This window comes from Neophocaena asiaeorientalis, unplaced genomic scaffold (genome assembly GCF_003031525.2).
Source record: "Neophocaena asiaeorientalis asiaeorientalis breed wild unplaced genomic scaffold, Neophocaena_asiaeorientalis_V1.1 scaffold183, whole genome shotgun sequence".
In the NCBI taxonomy this organism is placed as follows: domain Eukaryota; kingdom Metazoa; phylum Chordata; class Mammalia; order Artiodactyla; family Phocoenidae; genus Neophocaena; species Neophocaena asiaeorientalis.
In genome coordinates, this window is record NW_020175199.1 from 1,848,047 (window position 1) to 1,871,980 (window position 23,934).

General features: G+C 36.8%; 1 protein-coding gene across 2 annotated transcripts in view; it reads right to left on the reverse strand.

Annotated features, from left to right (window-relative positions):
* The window catches only part of CABCOCO1 (ciliary associated calcium binding coiled-coil 1), a 123,590-nt gene that overhangs the window by 76,911 nt on the left and 22,745 nt on the right, over positions 1-23,934 (reverse strand). For both annotated transcript variants that reach the window (XM_024765248.1, XM_024765247.1), the window contains 2 exons: positions 14,990-15,134; positions 10,340-10,412 (listed from right to left, as the gene is read on the reverse strand). In XM_024765248.1, the coding sequence (XP_024621016.1) occupies positions 10,340-10,412; positions 14,990-15,134 (218 nt within the window). The remainder of the gene's footprint in view (positions 1-10,339; positions 10,413-14,989; positions 15,135-23,934) is intronic.

Consider the following 23,934-nt stretch of genomic DNA (forward strand, 5'->3'; position numbering starts at 1 on the left):
ATTTATTTATTTTTCATTGGATGACTTGAATAATATTTATTTTTTTATACAGCAGGTTCTTATTAGTCATTAATTTTATACACATCGGTGTATACATGTATTCAATCCCAATCGCCCAATTCATCACACCATGACCCCCACCACCCCACTGCTTTCTCTCCTTGGTGTCCATACATTTGTTCTCTACATCTGTGTCTCAATTTCTGCCCTGCAAACGAGTTCATCTGTACCATATTTCTAGGTTCCACATATGTGCGTTAATATATGACATTTGTTTTTCTCTTTCTGACTTACTTCACTCTGTATGTCAGTCTCTAGATTGATCCACGTCTCTACAAATGACCCAATTTCGTTCCCTTTTATGGCTGAGTAATATTCCATTGTATATGTGTACCACCTCTTCTTTATCCATTCGTCTGTGGATGGACATTTAGGCTGCTTCCATGATTTGGCTATTGTAAATAGTGCTGCAATGAACGTTGGGGTGCATGTGTTTTTTTGAATTATGGTTTTCTCTAGGTATATGCCCAGTAGTGGGATTGCTGGATCATATGGTAATTCTATTTATAGATATTTAAGGAACCTCCATACTGTTCTCCATAGTGGCTGTATCAATTTACATTCCCACCAACAGTGCAAGAGGGTTCCCTTTTCTCCACCCCCTCTCAAGCATTTGTTGTTTGTAGATTTTCTGATGATGCCCATTCTGACTGGTGTGAGGTGATACCTCACTGTAGTGTTCACTTGCATTTCTCTAATAATTAGTGATGTTGAGTGGCTTTTCATGTGCTTCCTGGCCATCTGTATGTCTCCTTTGGAGAAATGTCTATTTAGGTCTTCTGCCATTTCTGGATTGGGTTGTTTGTTTTTTTAATATTGAGCTGCATGAGCTGTTTATATATTTTGGAGACTAATCCTTTGTCCATTGATTTGTTTGCAAATATTTTCTCCCATTCTGAGCGTTGTCATTTTGTCTTGTTTCCTTTGCTGTACAAAAGCTTTGAAGTTTCATTAGGTACCATTTGTTTATTTTTGTTTTTATTTCCATTACTCTAGGAGGTGGATCAAAAAATATCTTGCTGTGATTTATGTCAAAAAGTGTTCTTCCTATGTTTTCCTCTAAGAGTTTTATAGTGTCCAGTCTTACATTTAGGTCTCTAATGCATTTTGACTTTATTTTTGTGTATGGTGTTAGGGAGTGCTCTAATTTCATTCTTTTACATGTAGCTGTCCAGTTTTCCCAGCACCACTTATTGAAGAGACTGTCTTTTCTCCATTGTATATCCTTGCCTCCTTTTTCATAGATTAGTTGACCATAGGTGCGTGGGTTTATTGCTGGGCTTTCTATCTTGTTCCATTGATCTATGTTTCTGTTTTTGTGCCAGTACCATACTGTCTTGATTACTGTAGCTTTGTAGTATAGTCTGAAGTCAGGGAGTCTGATTCCTCCTGCTCCATTTTTTCCCCTCAAGACTGCTTTGGCTATTCTGGGTCTTTTGTCTCTCCATACAAATTTGAAGATTTTTTGTTCTAGTTCAGTAAAAAAAGGCCATTGGTAATTTGATAGTGATTGCATTGAATCTGTTGATTGCTTTGGGTAGTATAGTCATTTTCACAATATTGATTCTTCCAGTCCAAGAACATGGTATATCGCTCCATCTGTTGGTATCATCTTTAATTTCTTTTATCAGTGTCTTATAGTTTTCTGCATACAGGTCTTTTGTCACCCTAGGTAGGTTTATTCCTAGGTATTTTATTCTTTGTGTTGCAATGGTAAATGGGAGTGTTTCCTTAATTTCTCTTTCAGATTTTTCATCATTAGTGTATAGGAATGCAAGAGATTTCTGTGCATTAATTTTGTATCGGGCAACTTCATCAAATTCATTGATGAGCTCTAGTAGTTTTCTGGTGGCATATTTAGGATTCTCTATGTATAGTATCATGTCATCTGCAAACTGTGACAGTTTTACTTCTTCTTTTCCAATTTGTGCTACTTTTATTTCTTTTTCTTCTCTGATTGCTGTGGCTGGACTTCCAAAACTATGTTGAATAATAGTGGCGAGAGTGGACATCCTTGTCTTGTTCCCAATCTTAGAGGAAATGCTTTGACTTTTTCACCATTGAGAATGATGTTTGCTGTGGGATTGTTGTACATGGCCTTTATTATGTTGAGGTAGGTTCCCTCTATGCCCACTTTCTGGAGAGTTTTTATCATACATGGGTGTTGAATTTTGTCAAAAGGTTTTTCTGCATCTATTGAGATGATCATATGGTTTTTATTCTTCAATTGTTAACACGGTATATCACATTGACTGATTTGCGTACATTAAGAATCCTTGCATCCCTAGGATAAATCCCACTTAGTCATGGTGTATGATCCTTTCAATGTGTTGTCAGACTCTGTTTGCTAGTATTTTGTTGAGGATTTTTGCATCTATATTCATCACTGATATTGGTCTGTAATTTTCTTTTTTTGTAGTATCTTTGTCTGGTTTTGGTATCAGGGTGATGGTGGCCTCCTAGAATGAGATTGGGAGTGTTCCTTCCTCTGCAATTTTTTGGAAGAATTTGAGAAGGATCGCTGTTAGCTCTTCTGTAAATGTTTGATAGAATTCACCTGTGAAGCCATCTAGTCCTGGACTTTTGTTTGTTGGAAGATTTTTTTTTTGTTTGCGGTGTGCGGGCCTCTCACTGCTGTGGCCTCTCCCGCTGCGGAGCACAGGCTCCGGACGCTCAGGCCCAGTGGCCATGGCTCATGGGCCCAGCCGCTCCACGGCATATTGGATCCCCTGGACCGGGGCACGAACCCGTGTCCCCTGCATCAGCAGGTGGACTCTCAACCACTGCACCACCAGGGAAGCCCTGTTGGAAGATTTTAAATCACAGTTTCAATTTCATTGCTTGTGATTGTTCTGTTCATATTTTCTATTTCTTCCTGGTTCAGTCTTGGGAGGTTATACCTTTCTAAGAATTTGTCTATTTCTTCCAGGTTGTCCATTTTATTGGCACACTGTTGCCTCTAGTAGTCTCTTAGGATGCTATGTATTTCTGTGGTGTCTGTTGTAACTTCTCCTTTTCCATTTCTAATTTTATTGATTTGAGTCCTCTCCCTCTTTTTCTTGATGAGTCTGGATAATGGTTTATCAATTTTCTTTATCTTCTCAAAGAACCAGCTTTTAGTTCTATTGATCTTTGCTATTGTTCTTTTTGTTTCTATTTCATTTATTTCTGCTCTGATCTTTATGATTTCTTTCCTTCTGCTAACTTTGGGTTTTGACTGTCCTTTCTCTAGTTCCTTTAGGTGTAAGGTTAGATTATTTATTTGAGATTTTTCTTGTTTCTTGAGGTAGGCTTGTATAGCTATAAACTTCCCTTTTAGAACTGCTTTTGCTGCATCCCATAGGTTTTGGATCATCTTGTTTTCATTGTCATTTGTCTCTAGGTATTTTTTGATTTCCTCTTTGATTTCTTCAGTGGTCTCTTGGTTATTTAGTAACGTATTGTTTAGCTTCCATGTGTTTGTGTTCTTTACGTTTCTTTCCCTGTAATTCATTTCTAATCTCATAGCATTGTGGTCAGAAAAGATGCTTCATATGATTTCAATTTTCTTAAATTTACTGAGTCTTGATTTGTGACCCAAGATGTGATCTATCCTGGAGAATGTTCTGTGTGCACTTGAGAAGAAAGTGTACTCTCCTGTTTTTGGGTGGAATGTCCTATAAATATCAATTAAATCTATCTGGTCTATTGTGTCATTTAAAGCTTGTTTCCTTATTTATTTTCATTTTGGATGATCTGTCCATTGGTGTAAGTGAGGTGTTAACGCTCCCCAGTATTATTGTGTTACTGTCGATTTCCTCTTTTAAGAGCTGTTAGCCGTTGCCTTATGTATTGAGGTGCTCCTATGTTGGGTGCATATACATTTATAATTGTTATATCTTCTTCTTGGATTGATCCCCTGATCATTATGTAGTGTCCTTCCTTGTCTCTTGTAACATTCTTTACTTTAAAGTCTATTTTATCTGATATGAATATTGCTACTCCAGCTTTCATTTGATTTCCGTTTGCACGGAATATCTTTTTCCATCCCCTCACTTTCAGTCTGAATGTGTCCCTAGGTCTGAAGTGGGTCTCTTGTAGACAGCATATATATGGGTCTTGTTTTTGTATCCATGCAGCAAGCCTGTGTCTTTTGGTTAGAGCATTTAATCCATTCAAGTTTAAGGTAATTATCGATATGTATGTTCCTATTACCATTTTCTTAATTGTTTTGGGTTTGTTTTTCTAGGTCCATTTCTTGTCTTGTGTTTCCCACTTAGAGAAGTTCCTTTATCATTTGTTGTAGAGCTGGTTTGGTGGTGCTGAATTCTCTTAGCTTTTGCTTGTCGGTAAAGCTTTTGATTTCTCCATTGAATCTGAATGAGATCCTTGCCAGGTGGAGTAACCTTGGTTCTTCTCTTTCATCACTTTAAATATATCATGCCACTCCCTTCTGGCTTATAGAGTTTCTGCTGAGAAATCAGCTGTTAACCTTATGGGAGTTCCCTTGTATGTTATTTGTCGTTTTTCCCTTGCTGCTTTTAATAATTTTTTTGTCTTTAATTTTTGCCAAATTGATTACTATGTGTCTTGGCGTGTTTCTCCTTGGGTTTCTCCTGTATGGGACTCTCTGCACTTCCTGCACTTGGGTGGCTTTTTCCTTTCCCATGTTAGGGAAATTTTCGAGTACAATCTCTTCAAATATTTTCTCTGGTCCTTTCTCTCTCTCTTCTCCTTCTGGGACCCCTATAATGCGAATGTTGTTGCGTTTAATGTTGTCCCAGAGGTCTCTTAGGCTGTCTTCATTTCTTTTCATTCTTTTTTCTTTATTCTGTTCCGCAGCAGTGAATTCCACCATTCTGTCTTCCAGGTCACTTATCCATTCTTCTGCCTCAGTTATTCTATTGATTCCTTGTAGTGTAGTTTTCATTTCAGTTATTGTATTGTTCATCTCTGTTTGTTTGTTCTTTAATTCTTCTAGGTCTTTGTTAAACATTTCTTGCATCTTCTTGATCTTTGCCTCCATTCTTTTCCCAAGGTCCTGGATCATCTTCACTATTACTATTCTGAATTCTTTTTCTGGAAGGTTGCCTATCTCCACTTCATTTAGCTGTTTTTCTGGGGTTTTATCTTGTTCCTTCATCTGGTACATAGCCCTCTGCCTTTTCATCTTGTCTATCTTTCTTTGAATGTGGTTTTTGTTCCACAGGCTGCAGGACTGTAGTTCTTCTTGCTTCTGCTGTCTGCCCTCTCGTAGATGAGGTTATCTAAGAGGCTTATGCAAGTTTCCTGATGGGAGCGACTGGTGGTGTGTAGAGCTGTTGCTCTGGTGGGCGGAGCTCAGTAAAACTTTAATCTGCTTGACTGCTGATGGGTGGTTGGGTTCCCTCCCTGTTGGTTGTTTGGCCTGAGGAACTGTCCAGCAGCTAGTTGTGATCCTGGTGCTCTTGCAAGAGGGAGTGAGAGCACATCCTTGTACTCTGCCATCTTGGTTCCAATCCCCCTAAAAATTATTTATTTTTTAATAAATTTATTTATTTTATTTATTTTTGGCTGCATTGGCTCTTCATTGCTGCTCATGGGCTTTTCTCTAGCTGCGGTGAGCAGGGGCTCCTCTTTGTTGGGGTGTGCAGGCTTCTCATTGTGGTGGCTTCTTTTGTTGTGGCGCACAGGCTCTAGGCACGTGGGCTCAGTAGTTGCGGCACACAGGCTCTAGAGCGCAGGCTCAGTAGTTGTGGTGCATGGGCTTAGTTGCTCTGCAGCATGTGGGATCTTCCCAGACCAGGGATCGAATCTGTGTTCCCTGCATCGGCAGGCGGATTTTCAACCACTGCACCACCAGGGAATCCCTCTCTTATGATTTTATTTTCCTCAACTGCTTGTTGATTTATCTTTACATTAGATGATCCTGGTTCATTTGTCTGTGGATGTTTGTTTGCCATAGCTTGCCTCTAGAGACTGTAGGGGAGCCGTAAAGAATGATGGTAGTTAGGTGTGTCAGTAGCTTATATTCAGGGTGTATTCACCGTCCCTTCTGAACATCAGTGTCCACTGTAAATCTGCCCTTCCCTTTGGCATCAATGTCCACAATAGTTTCTTTAGCTTTGGAGCAAATATCACGGAGTCCCAGTGCTCTACGTAAGCAGCAGAAGGTAAACGGACTAAATGGTGCAGTTGCTCTACTTGCTTTCATTATTTTCCCCCTAAAGCTTCTCCCATTTCTGTATCAACTGAGGATGCCTAAATAAATGCAGCATTAACTCTGTAGCATCTTCTCAGTACATATGGGGCTGTAGTTTCATCTAATCAGTAATCTATAATTTTAGATGTCATAAAAGCTCTTATCTACAGCATTATGAATTTTGAAAATTTTGGTCTTTTATAGGATTTTAGACGGAAGAGGAGTTGTACATGTGTGCTTAGTTCACTCTTTTGATAAAATCACTATTCCCTTTTGCAAAAGTTCTTCCTGCTGCTTTGGGGGACCTATTCATCCTCTGTCATTCAATACAGTCAACTTGGGTCTTCTAATAACATTACTCCTCTGGCCATAGTGACTAATTGAGAGTGGATGCATGACACAAGCACAGACAATAATACTGGGAGGAAGAATGTCTCTTTCTTTTGGAGTTTCTAAACTGGAGCTGCCTCTTTCATGTCTACCACCAGCTGAAGGAAGCCTGTCTGCAGTAGAAGGGAACAAGGCCCTTCAGAAAAAAGAAATGAAAAAAGTCTAGGAGAGATGAGAGACTGAACCACTTGCATGCATACACACACCCACATGTATTTACATACACACTCAATAACACTGTTGACTACTTAGATCCAGTTGGCTTTAGTCCAGCTTTCATCCGCTGCATTTACCAATTAGTGATCTAATAGTATACCCTCCACTTTTTTATTAATTATTTTGAGTGGAATTCCTTTCACTTGCACCAAAAATATAAAATGCACTTCTGGCTAACTCATTCACAACCTTTAGATTTCCTCTTAGATTTCACTTGTTACTGGAAACCACCCTATTTTGTAATTACTTACGTAATCATCTCTCTCCTCTCATTTGACAATAAATTCCTTGAGGACAAGAAACATTGCTTGTCACTGTGTACCCCTAGAACTTAGCACAGGCCTAGAGCACAACAGGAACTGGATAACATATGTGGAATAATGAATATATAATTGTTAAAGCTGCATCATCTCATTTTAGTTGATGCCTGGCAGTAGATACCTGGTTAGAACCATGACTTAGGGTATCTGCTATGAGTTTTTTGACCATCATCATTGCTAATATCCAATAGCGTTCTTTGTGTGCAAGTATTCACTGCTTCTTCTAGTTTTCAGGTAACAAAAGCAAAGGACATAGCAGTTTTCCAGGTTTCTGGGTGGGTCCTTAAGGCCAAAGAAAAAATATATTCCTTAAGGAGATTCTGGTTCCCTTACAGTTCTTAAGTCTGTGGATCTGTGGTCTAATTGCATTGTCAAAACAATAGATTTGGAGAGCTCCTGGCTTGGGTGCTTAAAAGGGAATCTTCATCTCTATAAATAAAATAAGTGTCACACAGTACTTCATCCACTAAGATGGCTACAACTACAGGCAACTGCTGCCTTCGTTTTCTGCTCCATTCTGTCATTATTCTAGCTCATTCTAGTTGTCTACTGCCTTTTTCAATGTATATTGTGAACAACACTATTATATGCGAACCATTGAATGAACTACAGCACATGCTGCTTACAGAACTATACCTATTAAATTTCTAGATTATGAAAAATCTCAGGTCAAGAATAATGACTTACCGAAAATACGCCTCTAAGGTGTAACATGAAATATCTTGTAAAAGGTGAGTAGAAATTGCTAGAAACAATTGTTAAATTCAAAAATACAAATTCAATTTTCTATAAACTAAAACCCAAGAAAAGTATGAATGTGATTTATTTATGTTCTCTATTAGTAATTAGAATTAATATTTAGCCATTATTCTTAGAAGCAATTTACATGTTTTCTTAAAATCACCTATCCACAACTAAGAAAGAAACTAAATTTCGTCAGTGTTATCTACCTTGAATGCTTGCCTGAGATTTAAATTTGGAACATTTATATGGCTGTTGTATGGCCCTTGTTTGGTTTCAGAGCCCTGAGGTCAGTATGAATAACTACATTAGTGGGGCAAGCCTCTGCTTCCTCTATGAAAGGTTGTTAATTTAAAAAATGGTATTTGCACCAAAGGTTATCAGACACTTCTAAAATGTCATAAAATATTGTAGCATAACACTTGCTTTGGTTAATCCTTTAAAATTCTATGAACGGGTTAATTCCTTAAGACCCAATATCCCTTCCTTAAGGACTTTTTTTTTATAGCTCTGGTCAGCTTGGGGAAAATACAAAAGACAATAGAAAATAAATGAGCCAATCCTTGTCTGCTTTCTCCATTTTATCTTTCCATAAGCATAAATGTCACCTAAATATAACCTTACAATGGAGAAGAAAGGCACGATTGTGTAATTAACAAAGGGAAAAGGGAGTTCTTTATGAAACTTTTTTTCTTGATGATTCTAAATGTCTGCATATGCTGCTATTGAAGCCACTATCATTTTCCCTAAGTTTTGCTGAATAGATGAGATAGGATTGTATTCCTAACAGATAATTACTGCAATGCTGTCACACTGTATGATGTAATTCTGACATGGAAACTTTGTCAGTGAAACTTCGTCAAGTGACACCTAATTTAAGCTACAGTATGAGGAGACTGCAAAGGAGAAACTTTAAGGAAAGTCAAAAGCAAAAAGGGTTCCTTGTTTTCCTTCAGCTCATTTAAAAGGCCAGCGTTAGAACAAGTACCCAAGTGGAGACTGAGACACAGTGACTGCGGTGTTTAATGAAGTAAGCAATTTATAAAGTGCAGAATAACAATACTAGGGAAGACAGAACATTTGGCACATTCCATCCGGTTCTTAAAATCAGGGAAATTATAAAGATAATGTAAATATCCCCTTATTCACTTTATTTATTTTTTAATAAATTAATTTTATTATTTATTGATTTTTGGCTGCATTGGGTCTTTGTTGCTGCACACGGGCTTTCTCTCATTGCGACAAGCAGGGGCTACTCTTCGTTGCAGTGTGCGGGCTTCTCATTGCGGTGGTTTCTCTTGTTGTGGAGCATGCGCTCTAGGCATGTGGATTTCAGTAGTTGTGGCCCACGTGCTTCAGTAGTTGTGCCTTGCGGGCTCTAGAGTGCAGGCTCAGTATTTGTGGCACACGGGCTTAGTTGCTCCGCGGCATGAGGGATCGTCCCGGACCAGGACTTGAACCTGTGTCCCCTGCACTGGCAGGCAGATTCTTAACCACTGCGCCACCACGGAAGTCCCATCCCTTATTCACTTTATGTCTGACCGTGGCCATTCCCATCTCCTATATTTCTAGGCAATACAGCCTCCTCAAGCAGTTGAGAATCTAAGGAGTACTTCTGATGGCATCTTTAGCCTCCTTAAGATGTTCTCTTACCCAGGATTCATTTAGTAAATACATATATGTGATTATATGTAAGGCTGTTCAAAAGTATCTTTAAGTAGACTATTTCTTGTAGAACTGCTATTATATGCACTGTCACTGAATCACTTATGTCATATTACGAGGGGTTACTATGTCCTGCATTATACTATATGCTGTGTAGAAAAATAGCACACCATCCTTGCCTTCAAGGAAATCACAGTTGGATTATGCTAACTATATCAATCCACAGGAAACAATTTGGAAACCATAAACACGGTACAGATTTACATGCTTATTGGTGCGCTCAGAGTAGCCAGTATTCAGCAGAAAGAGATCAATTAGAATAAAATAACAGAACATGATTAAAGAGTTTGTCTAAGCCCTTCCTTTGAGATGTGATGCAATTAAGGAAGGTCTGCTTCATTGAGGAAGTGGGATTTGAATTAGGCCTTAAACAATGAGTACACTGAAAATAAATATGAAATTAGAGATTTAACAGAATTAATTTATCTCACTTTTCCTGATTTTATTTGTATGAAGACGTACATACTCTATCCAACTGAGCTTTGTCAAATAATCCATAAATACATAAAGTATACATGATTAACAATGCCTTTAATGCCAAAAGACAGATTACTTTCTTAATCCAAACCTCACTCTATGTAATTATTTTTTGCAAACTACTAGTTGGTTATATTAACACTTGAGTAATCTTGACAAGAAGTTGCTTTCAGCTGTTAAAGATCCAGATGCTGATCAGCATGCATTAAGTGATTCAGCTTAATTGGTTCCATCTAGATAAATTACTTACCTCAGTTCCTATCACAATTTCTTCCCTGGCAGAGAAGAACAGAAACTCATATAGCTTGTAGTGTTGAAATAAGCTGAAATACAAAATAAATGTGGAAAGCTGATAAGTTTATTTCAGGAAAAAAGAGCAAATATGTAAGAATATTTATTACAGGAAAGTTGTTTGAATTGACCAAGCTAAAGATATTAAACACTAATATGAAGTTAGCCACTTCCTTTACTCCAAAATAAGTTGCCCAGAAATGCTAAGCAATTAAAGGTTTATTTTTTTTGAGACACTGACAATATAACATAGTACCTAAATTAATATCAGTAAACTAATCTGTGATGAGTGGATAGGTTTGGGGTAGATTTCATCTTGACTTTTCCTGGCTCACAACCAAATATTGCACTGCCTCTAAATAACACCAAACTTCACATTCTTTTTCATGTTTTGCTCCAAACTGGAGTCAATTTCCTCTCATATGAATAGCACTGAATTCTATAGGCTACTTCCATATCAATTACTTCTCACATTCTCAAACTGTTTCAAGATTAAGGTAATTTCTGATAACACCTGAAGAATGATGCAACATTAACTGGAATACTTTTTAGATGAATGATTTTCTTGAAGAATATTCCATTACACATCAAAGAGAAGAATTAATTTGAGAAAGATAATTTCTTTAGTTCCTACCTGAAAGACTAAATGGTCAGTGTATAAAAACTATAAAGAGCTAAAAGAGCTTAAAAATATATAGTTCAAGTAAGATTAAAGATCTCAGCAATGTGTTACTGAGAGTTAAAAATTTACTGAAGGGTTGACTTCTAATATCCTGTTTGTGATAATATTTGAATTTTTCTAATTCTCTTCCTGCTGGTTGGGAAAATTAATAGACTCATAATACAGCAAAATGCTGAAGAACAAAAAATTGTCTTAGTGGTTTCTCTTTCACTCTGGTGCCTTTTGCTATTTAAGAAAATTGATTTTAATATAACTGAGAAATTAACATTTGCAAAATGTAGCTACAGAGCATGTATAATAATGGCTTCTCCTGAATGCTGTAATGGATCAAAGTTTCAATTCATTTGAAATCAACGAAGAAATCCTCAGGCAGCTGGGTCTCTCTGAGTTATATTAGCAGTTGAGCTCACTACTAACACAATCCATTAAACTGATGGGTGTACAGACTCAGTCATGGTTTGTTTTGTTTTGTTTTGGTTTTGACTACACTCAAATTAGTCATCAACATACAGAAAACTAGCTTAGCTTTTGACATTACTTTGATCTGTTGGCTAGAAAATACAAGATTAGTGAAGTTTGATGATTCAATGAAGCAAAATAAATTCAAACTCTCCTTCCCTTACATTGGTGACCTAGAGAAAGCTTCAAGGTTAAAACTATTACATTATCAGTAACTGACTTTGAGTAGAAAAATTAAGGACTGTAGAATATTTTGGAAATAGCTTGGCTTCTTCTCAGTTAACTAGTCTAAAACTTTCCTTTCCCCATCTTGTGTCACACAACAAAGTCAATTCATGAATCTTTCTTCCTGCAATTTCATAATCTTTCCACGTTATTCTCCTTATTGCATACAACAGTTATTAGATTATCCCATACCAAAAAAGAAATTCACTTCTTACAATGAAAATAAAATGCATGACTTAGATGCAGTGGCCAAAGATACAGGGTTGGGCAAGGCCAGGACTACAGTGAGACATACAAGGGGAGGGGGGGCCACTAAAGGGAGGCACTTACTCAGGGGCAGGTCAAGTCATACCACCATTGCTTTGCTCTGGTCCCCACCAACAGCTGGGGTTCTCTCACATTACCAGGGAGCTATTAAATGGCCTCACATGGGAACAAAGTGACACTTCTGTTATGGGAGCATATTTTTTCCCTCTTCCTTTGGACTCCCAGCTGACTCAAGCCCCTAGACTATTTTTGTCAAACATCTTGTCTTGGTCCTAAATCAAAGGGAGACTACTCAGAATGAAAATGGTCAAGACATCTGGCTCCAGGCCAGGAAGGACATTTGTGTGAAGAGGTGTTTTTTTTTTTTTTTTTCCTGTACGCGGGCCTCTCACTGTTGTGGCCTCTCCCGTTGTGGAGCACAGGCTCCGGACGGGAAGGCTCAGAGGCCATGGCTCACGGGCCCAGCCGCTCCGCGGCATGTGGGATCTTCCCGGACCGGGGCACGAACCCGTGTCCCCTGCATCGGCAGGCAGACTCTCAACCACTGCGCCACCAGGGAAGCCCCTGAAGAGGTGTTTTAGAAGTGTTTTCTTACATTGAGTATATGTCTGTGCACTTTACCTTCACCTAATTTCCAGGGAATACATAGAATATACAATGACAGAAATGTCCTTGAACCAGATACATATCTAAATGACGTCTTATATTAAAAAGCTATGTATATGTTGTGTAAGTAGATTACTCAGTAGCAATGCTGGGGAGGAATTTTGGTATTCATGTTTTCAATTCACAGACACATCATGGAATATACAGTGTAGACTCTATTAAGAGCATCAAATGAAATTTCAATTTTTTTAAGCTTTATTTATTAAATTTTTGGCCACGCAGCATGTGGGATCTTAGGTCCGTGACCAGGGATCTAACCCATGCCCCCTGCATTGGAAGCATGGAGTCTTAACCACTGGACTGCCAGGGAAGTCCCCGAAATTTCAATTTTATTGTCAGTTAAGTTTCATGTGCTACAGGTCACGTTCCAAAACGCACACTCCCAAAACTGACTAGGGCTTTCACTGGTTGATTAAACTTAATTATTAGGTTAAACTGAAAAATGGTTATACTTTTTTTTGATAACTGAGCTAGCTTTATATTTAGAAAACTTCTTTGCAGTCATTAAAATGAAAAGTATTATATGATTTAATTGACATTAAACTTGCATTTGTGGACACATGAGACATTCTGAACAGATGTTGCAGAAAAGCACATTTCTCTTGACACAACTTCAGAATCAATTCCAGATATCCTACTTACCAACTGATATATTAATTTCTGTGACAGAGACACTTAAAACATGTAATTTCTTTGAAATCACAATATAAAGATTAAACAGCATAAAAGCTAGTTCTGATTTACTTTATTTGACTAAACTTTCAAATATTACTTTTTTTTTTTTTTGGAGAAGTAAGACTAGGTATTTTTGGTGTGTGAAGTTACTCTGGTTAGGGTCAAAAGGTGACTAACACTGACATCCCCTCTTCACTTAACCATTTTCTGAATGTCAATAAAATGTCAAGAAATACGCTGAGGAACATTTGTCCAGAAAGATGATATGAAAGAGAAAAGAGCTGCCATCTTTCACCATCTAGAAAGTGCATGGGTTTTGGTGCTATGGTTAACTATCAGTCCTGGTGCCCATTATAAGACTCTTGGGCTGAGAGCTCAGCTGAAAAATGTATTCTGCAAGAGAGACCTGGAAGGCTCAAATGGAGAGAGAAGGGAAAGAAGGATGCTCTACAAATGTGCAGAGAATTCCCCCCGCCCAGTGATTTCCAAACTCTGATGGGCAGAAATACCTTGGGGAACAAGTTCTCCTCCAGCTCTGGGTTTCCACTCCCTTCCCTCCCCGCCACACAAGGATCTCCCTTTAATTGATATGGAGACTACTGTGGCTTTTAGTGAGAGACACACATTAGGAGGTATACTGTAACATTAAGAAGTCATATTATATCAAATGCTATTACATAAAAATATATCATACACCATTATTAATTCATGCCAGAAACCAGTATATAAACCTTATCATATTAAACACATTAGTTTTTTAAAAACTTCCAGGCTACAACCAGGATCCTTGCCAAGCAAATCATGAGCATGTCTAGACCATCATACAGCACCATTTATTTTAGAATTGTAAAACTTAAAGTTGGAAAGTACTGCAGTATATAGTAACAGAGGAACAAAGAAATTCTGCAGAAACTTTTAGTTAGGCAAAAGAAAGATTTTTACCAACTCTTGTTTAAATATTTGCTAACTTAAAAAATGTCCCTTGGGAGAGATGCAAAACTCTAATGTAGACCTTGTGACAGATCATATAAAAAGACAGATTTCTTAGTTCAACAATGAAGAATCACTGTAAGAAAAATACTTTCCCTCCATCCACCATAATTTTCGAAGCACAAAGAAAGACTTAATGAATTTAATTGGTCAATACTACAAATATTTCAGGGAAGTATGTATATAAATCTCTTCAATTTCTAATACAAAGCATTTAAAATAAACGTTTAAATGGAAATGTTACTCTTTAAAACGTAAAATTTTAAGGTCAAGGTCAACTACCTGTAGTATAGTCTATTGTAATCAAATCTGAATAATCTGAAAGAATCATTTGATTAATAAGAACAGTATTATTTAGAGATTCAGAGAAAAAAATTCTTAGACAAGAATTACAGATCTAAATGAAATTATGCTTATCAAACATAAACTTCTTTTTAAGAATGCAAGGAAAGCCAAAATGTTCAATGTCCTGGTTTTTATTTATTGGATGGATGATTTGAATATTATCTAATTATCGGTTGGGTTAATTACTGCAGAAATTTTGTAAATGTCTAACTTCATTAAAAATTGAATTAGCTTCTATTTAATAGACATTTTCTAGAAAACATAAAGTGAAAACTAAATGCTACTGAAAAAAGTCCATACCTGATTTTCAAGTAATCAACAATAGCATTGGCTTGTTTTACATCAAAGATATTCCATTCCTCATTTTGTTGTGAATGGGATGGTCCTATTTCAGCCATAACTTCTCTGAGCCATTTTATGCTGTCTTCTAAGGACATATGCAGTGCTGAAATAAAATCCAAAGAAGTCTAAAGCATTATTTTCATAGATGTTTTGGCAACAAAATAACCCAAGATGTCCTTAATGTGTAACAATTCCACTTTTCAGTATTTGTGAGGACAAATGATAAAACTATTGCTGTTTGTTTATGTTAATAATTACATTTTATGCAAAAGAACAGGAGCTTACACACCCAACAATTGTAAATTACCTTAATGCTACACAATTGTCTAAAGAGTTTGTTTCCATTTTAAGATGCAAAAAAAAAAAAGAACCCTCAATCTATCTAAAGATTACTTTAGAATGGAAAGGAAAAATTTTTTATAATCTTAGATTAAGAGTATAGATAGAAACGACACAAGGTTGGTTGGATTAGCTGGTAAGGAAGGCCTACAAAGTAGACTCAGCCACTGTAGACAGCAGAACCAAACCCAGAGCTGAAAATGTAAATGAACAGAGTCAACTAACACTCGGCTTTAGTTGATTGTTACCATGTGGGAATTTGGGCCTGAAGATTTTCAGTGGATGCCAGAAATATGGATTTTTATGTAAAAATCAAGGTTTTTTTTTTTCTTTTCCAAGCTACAGACATAACTTATGTAAGCTGTTTCTCAAATGTATGCCTGATGGTGGTAGTGAGAGCCAGATGACAGTGCAAAAAGAGTGACACTGACACCACTTTGCCACCATTACCAAAAATAAACAAGTCAATGATTGTGGTCTATTCTCTTGCAATTAAAAGCAAACAAACAACAAAGCAAAACTATCTTCTAAGGCATCTGTCTAGTTGAAAAAGAAGTAGATAAGTGACAAAAGCCTTGGACTTAAATTTTATAATGTGTATAATACAAACATTAACCTCCAACTTCTTTTCATATTTTTACTTGTGGCAGACAAATATTATTTACAATACACACACAGCTCCCTGCATCCTGAGGAGAATCCAGGTAACTGGAGTGTCCAAACTGTCCTTTGCTGACAAGTGAGGGGTGTATGGACACGAGACCGAACAGCATGGAGGTGGAGAGTTGAAAGGCTCTAGCAAAAACAAGGTTGGATTGGTTGCTTGGAGGGGGTGATTGTCAGCTGGTGGACAGGATGAGGGCCTGGGGGAGAACTGTGCTGAACAATGTGAATCCCACCTTCCCAATCCCAACCAAACTTCTGTCTCTCTTAGGAGACCATTAGTAAACTTTCCAGGTCTTGTTAATGGGGTGGCTTTTTCAGGGAAGTAGAAGGTGAGAGTGCAGAGGAGTTATGAGAACACAGGCTGATTGTCAGAACCAATTATTTCTGGGTTACATAGCTTCTCTTTCTGGGATATAAGTGCTAGGTCCCCAAATTACTAATAAAATGACAGTAAAGTAATTTAAAATTTTGGAAGACACTATAAACACCAACTTGTAATTTGTTTAGTCTAGATTCTTTTCTATGTGTAGGAATTAGAAAAGCATAAAACTATATAACAATTAAAATCTGGTTTAATGAATGACAATTAGTCCAATTCTCATGGCCTCCTTCCAGATCCTGTTTTATGTCTGTCAGATACATAGAATTATTACTGGATAACTAGGCTTTCCTGTATCATTCTAAGTGGAGTTCAATTATGACTGAACATTTCTTTTTTTTAAATTTATTTTTTAATTTATTTATTTTTGGCTGCGTTGGGTCTTCATTGCTGCGCGCGGGCTATCTCTAGTTGTGGTGAGCAGGGGCTACTCGGTTGCGGTGCACGTGCTTCTCATTGTGGTGGCTTCTCTTGTTGCGGAGCACGGGCTCTAGGCACACGGGCTTCAGGAATTGTGGCTCTCAGGCTCTAGAGCTCAGGCTCAGTAGTTGTGGCGCACGGACTTAGTTGCTCTGTGGCATGAGGGATCTTCCCGGACCAGGGACTGAACCTGTGTCCCCTGAATTGGCAGGTGGATTCTTAACCACTGCACCACCAGGGAAGTCCCTATTTCTTTTTCTATGATAAACTTCTTTTGAAAATAGTAAGAGTAATTTCAGAAATGAAAAATCTGTTGGATAAAAGCAATTAAAAAATGGATTAAAATCTGAATCATTTTATTAATAAAACGGTATTAATTAGAAATGCAGAGAAAAAATTTAGATGATTCTAATTCTAGATGTGTTTATACTTATCAAGCACAAAAATAAATTTATATTACTATTTCCTTATGTTAAAATATAACTGACTCTTTAAAACTGTTTTTCTATGTCTAATGTCTTTCTACAGATAATGGCTTTAAAAATTAGGAAAGTTATCATTTCACTTATCTAACTGAAATGTTTGCCCTTTTAAAAATCACATTTAGTGATGTGATTAAAATATCAAAGACTAAACCAATTAAATACTAAGGGCTGTTAGAAATAAAATTTATCCTTGAAAATTTAGGGTAATGAAAGAACATACTATACTTATAATTAGCTGGAAGATTTAGATTGGTACCTCATAACTGCCATTTACTACCTAGGTAATCTGAGCTTCATTTTCCTTATCTGTGAATGAGAGTAATACCAATTCTCAAAATAACAGTGCTATTATGAAGATCAAATAAGGAATGCATGGGAAACTCCTGGTAAACCGAAAAGATACACATACATTACATGTATATAGTGCTTTCTAGAATTTAGCCCAAAGCCAGGCACACCTCACGTGGTCAGGAGGGTGGGCTCTCGCTCTCTGGGGTTCAGATTTAACCTCTCTGAATCTCATATATTCTTCTCATTTTTAAAACGAGGAGAATAATGGAACTATCGTATAAGACTGTGCAGGAATTAAGTGCAAAAGTATTTGGAAAGCAAATGGCACTGTGAGTGACACAAGTTAATCCTGTATAAATGTTAATTATTATTATCATTATCATCATCATCATTCCTGTTTGGAAGAAAAACAATTCAACTTCATAGAACTAAAAAGCATTCTATGGTTATTTACCACATTCATGTTATATAGAGGACAATCAATCTTGGCCCATCGACCTAGATAGAGGCCAAATACCCAGTCTAATACTCTACATCCTGTCCTTGGTCAGGCCCTGGAAAAACTGAAACTCAAAATGTATATTGTTAAGGGACTTCCCTGGCGGTCCAGTGGTTAAGACTTCGCCTTCCAATGCAGGGGGTGCAGGTTCGATCCCTGATCAGGGAGCTAAGATCCCACATGCCTGGAGGCCAAAAAATCAAAACATAAAACAGAAAGCAATATTGTAATAAACTCAATAAAGACTTTAAAAATGGTCCACATCAAAAAAAAAAATCTTAAAAAAAATACATATATACTGTTAAGATAACTGTACAAATTCTACCTTCCATAATCTTTTAGTTTGATCTACTTTGATTCCAGGTGGGTTGTCTGCAGAATATCTTGTGGATAATGTAGCACAATCTGAGACAAGGGATAGATCAGAAACCGAGTCAGTATAAAGTAACAGTCCCCACACTAGAATTTTATTAGTAACCGTCGGCCACACTACAGCTCACAGCACAAACTGTGCTCTTCGGTGCTTTTTCTCTGAGGATGTTGCCGGATGGGATGGGAGTGCTCACTATGTGCTCAGGACTCCACCACCTCTTAGTTTAAGTATAAACATACTTCATCTCCTTCCCTGGCACACTTGGCTAAGATTACATTCTTTCCTGATGGTAACTATAACCTTGTTAGGTTGAAAGGTTTGAGACGATTTTTTTTTTTTTTTCTGCCAGAAGGAAAACTAGATCCCTTGCTTTTTTCCGGTTAGGTTTTACATACGTACTTTCGCTCTCTCATAGTTTATGAGTACTTGGATGGATCGTGCTCAAGTTTTAAAAATTCATTTTTGAACTGATATCAACAATATAAAGTTTCACATAAAAGAAATATTCATAAGTTATGTTATGGAAAACGTTTAAAATGGAAATCTCTTGTCAAACTTGTAATGTGAGATCCATGAAATTTTTCTACTTTCCTTTATTCTGTTTCTAGTTTGTGAATTCTCAGCTCAGAGGTTGCAAAGCTTAAGACTGTTCATGTCATGTACTTCTTTTTACAATTTAATTCATAGATGACATATTCACATGGTTCAAAAAATATATGTGAAGGTGTATTGTGAGGTTTCCTCCAGTCCTGTTGTCCATGTGCCCAGTTCCTACACCCTTTGCACAGAAAATTTTATTAGTTTTTTCTGTATGCCTCCAGCATTTCTTTGTATATATAACAAATAAAGACACAGATAAATAATAATCCTGTCTGTTTTATAAACAAAAGAATACAATTCTGCACCTTACTCTACTCAGTAACAACATATGATACCTAGAAAACCTTCCTCATTCTTTCCTTTTTTACTGCTGCACAGTATTCCAATTTAGGGATAGGCTACTCCCTACAGGTAAAGTTTTAATTTTGGAGTAGTTTTAGATTTACAGAAAAGTTGCAAGAATATCACAGAGACTCCCCATATAACTCATACACAGTTTCCCCCATTGTTAATATAGCTATGGTACATTTGACACACCTAATGAGCAAATAGTGATATATTATTATTTAAGTTCACCCTTTGGATTTCTTTAGTGTTTTTTTTTTTTTGTGGTACGCGGGCCTCTCATTGCTGTGGCCTCTCCCGTTGCAGAGCACAGGCTCCGGACGTGCAGGCTCAGCAGCCATGGCTCACGGGCCCAGGTGGGATCCTCCCAGACTGGGGCATGAACCCGTATCCCCTGCATCGGCAGGCGGACTCTCAACCACTGTGCCACCAGGGAAGCCCTTTCCTTGTTTTTAAAGGCTTTGACAGTTTTGAGAAGTACTGGTCAGATATTTTGTAGTACGTTCTTAAACTTGGGTTTATCTGATACTTCTGTCATGATTAGACAGGGGTTAAATGTTTTGGACAAGAAGACTACAGTGCCATTCTCATCACATTATATCTAGGGTATTGCTATTTAACCTGGCTCATCACTAGTGGTGTTAGCCTTAGTCACCTGGCTGAGGTTGTATCTGCCAGGCTTCTCTACTATAAAGTTACTATTTTTCCCCCTTTCCATACTGTCCGCTTTGGAAGGAGGTTTGCAGCCCTCACTTAAGGGGTGGCGAATGGTGTTCAATTTGTTGCGGGTGAAGTACCTACATAAATTATTGGGAATTTTACATGGGAGATTTGTCTCTTTTACCCCAGTTAATTATTTATTCAGTCATTAATTTCCATCAGTATGGATTCATGGATGTTAATTTTATACTTTGGATTATAATTCAATACTGTGTTATTTCATTCAAATTATTTTAACTTTGGGCACTGGGAGCTTTTTCAGTTGGCTTCTCTAATCTTTGACATACCCCCATCATTCTTGACAAACCCCCATCAGTGTTTTTTTGGCACTTTCTTTTGGCCACTACAAGAAACCCCCAGGCTCACCTTTTATGTTCCCTGCTCTAGGTCTACAATCAGCCATTTTTCTAAGGAGTCCTGGTTCCTTTTCTTTGAGAATGAAATTATAATCCAAGAACTGGGTCCTGGGTGGTATGCTCACTGCCACTGGATGTCATTGCTTTTTGGCCCTCTTTGTGAACAGAGCTAAGAAGTATGTGTGTATATGTGTTTACACTTAACTATACAACTATTCATCTGTATATCTATTAAGTTAAACAAGAATTCACACTGATGTTTTCAGTTGATGTGTCTAATCTTTTGCTTTTTCAAACATTACTGCAAGTAATGACTTTACATACATGTCAGGTTACACATGTGCCAGTGGATATGTAGGATAAATTCCCAAAAGTTGGATTGCTAGGAAGAGACAATACATTTGTCAAAGAGACAATACATTTGTAAATTTGATAGACAGCTGCTAACCTACATTCCACAAGGGGGTTTTTACTTCCATTAGACATATAGAGAATACTTGTTTTCTTACAGCTTTAACAGCTGAGAATGCTACCAAAATTTTAGTTTTGTCAATTTGATATATGACAAATGACATTTCTGTATAGTTTTAATTAACATTTTTCTTATTATCTTTAAGGCTGAACTTTTCATTTGTTTAAGAACCATTTGTATTCTTTAGTCATATCCTTGGCATACTCTTCTATTGCACTATTGGTCTTTTTCTTCTTGCTTCTGCATTCTCTTTTTATATTACAGAACTTAATTGTTTGTTGATGTCTGAGATGCCATGTTTTTCCCAGTTTCTAATTCTTATTTTATTTTGATTCTGGTATTTTTTCATTGCAGACTTCTGGCTTTCATATATCAAATTTAATTATCTTTGTCTTTATGGCTTCAGAATTTTGAAGCATAATTATAAAGGTCTTCCCCATCCAAGGCTATAAATAAATTAACCCATGTTTTTCTCTAACATTTTTATGGCTCCACTTATTTTACATTTAAGGGTTTGATCCATTTGGATGTATTCTGGTTTATAAACAAAGAAAGGTTTGAATCCAATTTCATTTTATTTTTTTCTTGATGGATACCTAATCGTCCCAGTATTATTTATTGAATAATTATCTTTTCACCACAGATTTGAAATGCCATTTTACCAAATACTGAATTCCAGTGATTGGGTCAACTGCTTAGCTTTCTGCTGTGTTCCTTTGGTCTATTTAGTGATTCACCACTGTGTCCAAATACTTGAGATTTTATAACACTACTACTAGTACTACTACTACTAAGATACGCTAAAGCTTGTTACACTTTTAAAAGACAGTTTTTCTGGCTATTTCTATTATTTTATTTTCCACATTTTTTTGTTAGAATCACCTTGCCTAGTAACCCACCCCTAGGCTAAAACATTAACAAAAAACTGTTGGCATTCTTATTGGCATATTCATATTATAAATTAACTTGGTGAGATTTAGCATTTTTATGACGTTGGGTCTTTCAAAGAACATTGTAAGTTTTTTCCAAATGTTAAAAACTTCTGGGCTTCCCTGGTGGCGCAGTGGTTGAGAGTCCGCCTGCCGATGCAGGAGACGCGGGTTCGTGCCTCGGTCCCGGAGGATCCCACGTGCCATGGAGCAGCTGGGCCCGTGAGCCATGGCCGCTGAGCCTGTGCGTCCGGAGCCTGTGCTCCGCAATGGGAGAGGACACAACAGTGAGAGGCCCGCGTACCGCAAAAAAAAAAAAACAAAAAAACTTCCTTTGTGGCTTTAAAATTCTTTGAAGTTTTCTTCATATAGGGCTTGCACATTACTTTTTTAAAAGTTTATTCTGCATAGTTTCTATTTCTTGTTAGAGCATATATATTTTCTTTCACTAAATCTTTTATCTTTGTTTTCATACATAAATATTATTAAAAATTATACAGTGAAATTGACTTTTCCTTTTGGTGTACAGTTCTATGAACTTAAACTCTTGTAAAGATCATGTAACCACCACAACTGTGATACAGAACAGTTACATCACCTCAAAAAACTCCCTCATGCTATCCTTTTATGTCCTCTTCTCACCCCAACCTCTGGCAAACACTGATTTGTTCTCCACTGCTATAATTGTGTCTTGTTGAGGATTTCTCATAAATGTAATGATACAATATACAATCTTTTGAGACTGACTTCAACTCAGTATGATGCTACTGAGATGGATCCAAATTGTCGTACCATGGTTCAATCACTTTTATTGCTGAGTAGTGTTCCATTGTATGGATATACCATAGTTTGTTTACCTGTTCATCTATTGATAGACATTCAGTTTTGAGCACTTATGAATAGAGCTGCTAGACAACATTTGTGCACAGGTTTTTGGGTGAACATATGTTTTTCTTTCTTTAGAGTAATGCCTAGGAGTGGGATGGATGGGATATAATTTTATAAGACGCTGCCAACTATTGTCCAGAGTGGCTGTGCCACTTTGCATTTCCACAAGCAAAGCATAAGAGTTCTAGGTGCTCTGTGTCTTTGTCAGCATTTGGTATTGCCAGTATTTTTTAGTTTAGCCATTCTAATGGTTGTGTAGTGGTTTCATAGTGGTGTTTTTCTTTTCTTTGAACATCTTTATTTTTATACAAAAGCTTCTTATTAGTTATCTATTTTATACATATTAGTCATAGTGGTTTTATTTTATATTTCCCTAATGACAAATGATGTTGAACAACTTTTTAGGAGTTTATTTGCTATCCTTATATCTTCTTTGGTGAAGGGTTTGTTCAAATTCTTTGCCCATTTTAAAAATAAGATAAACTTTATTTTTGAAAAGATTTATATTTATAGAAAAATTACAAAAATAGTATTGAGAATTCCTGCACACTCCACACAGTTTCTCTTATTTTTAACATCTAACATTATCATGGTACCTTTATTTATGACTAATAAACCAATTTTATATATTACAATTAACTAAAGCCTATATTTTATTCGATTTCCTTAATTTTTACTAAGTGTCCTTTTTCTGTTCCAGGATCACATCCAGGATACCACATTACACTTGGTAGTCACGTCTCCTGAGGCTCCCCTAGATTGATAGTTTCTCGACTTTTCTTGTTTTTGATAACCTTATCAGTTTGAAAAGGACTGGTCAAATATTTTGTACAACATTCCTCAATTTGGGTTTGTCTGATGGTTAAACATAAGTTATGGGTTTTCATGGCTTTGTCCATTTTTAATAGGGTTGTTTGCTTTCTTATTGTTGAGTTTTGAGAGTTCTTTATATATTACAACTACAAGTCCTTTTTCAGATATGTGATTTGCAAATATGTTTTTCCCTGTCTGTAGTTTGTCTTTTCATTCTTTTAACAATGACGTTCATAAAACAAAAATTTTTTAATTTGATGAAATCCAATTTTTTTTATGGGTCATGTTTTGGGGTTCACTTCTAACAACTTCTTGATAACCCAAGGTC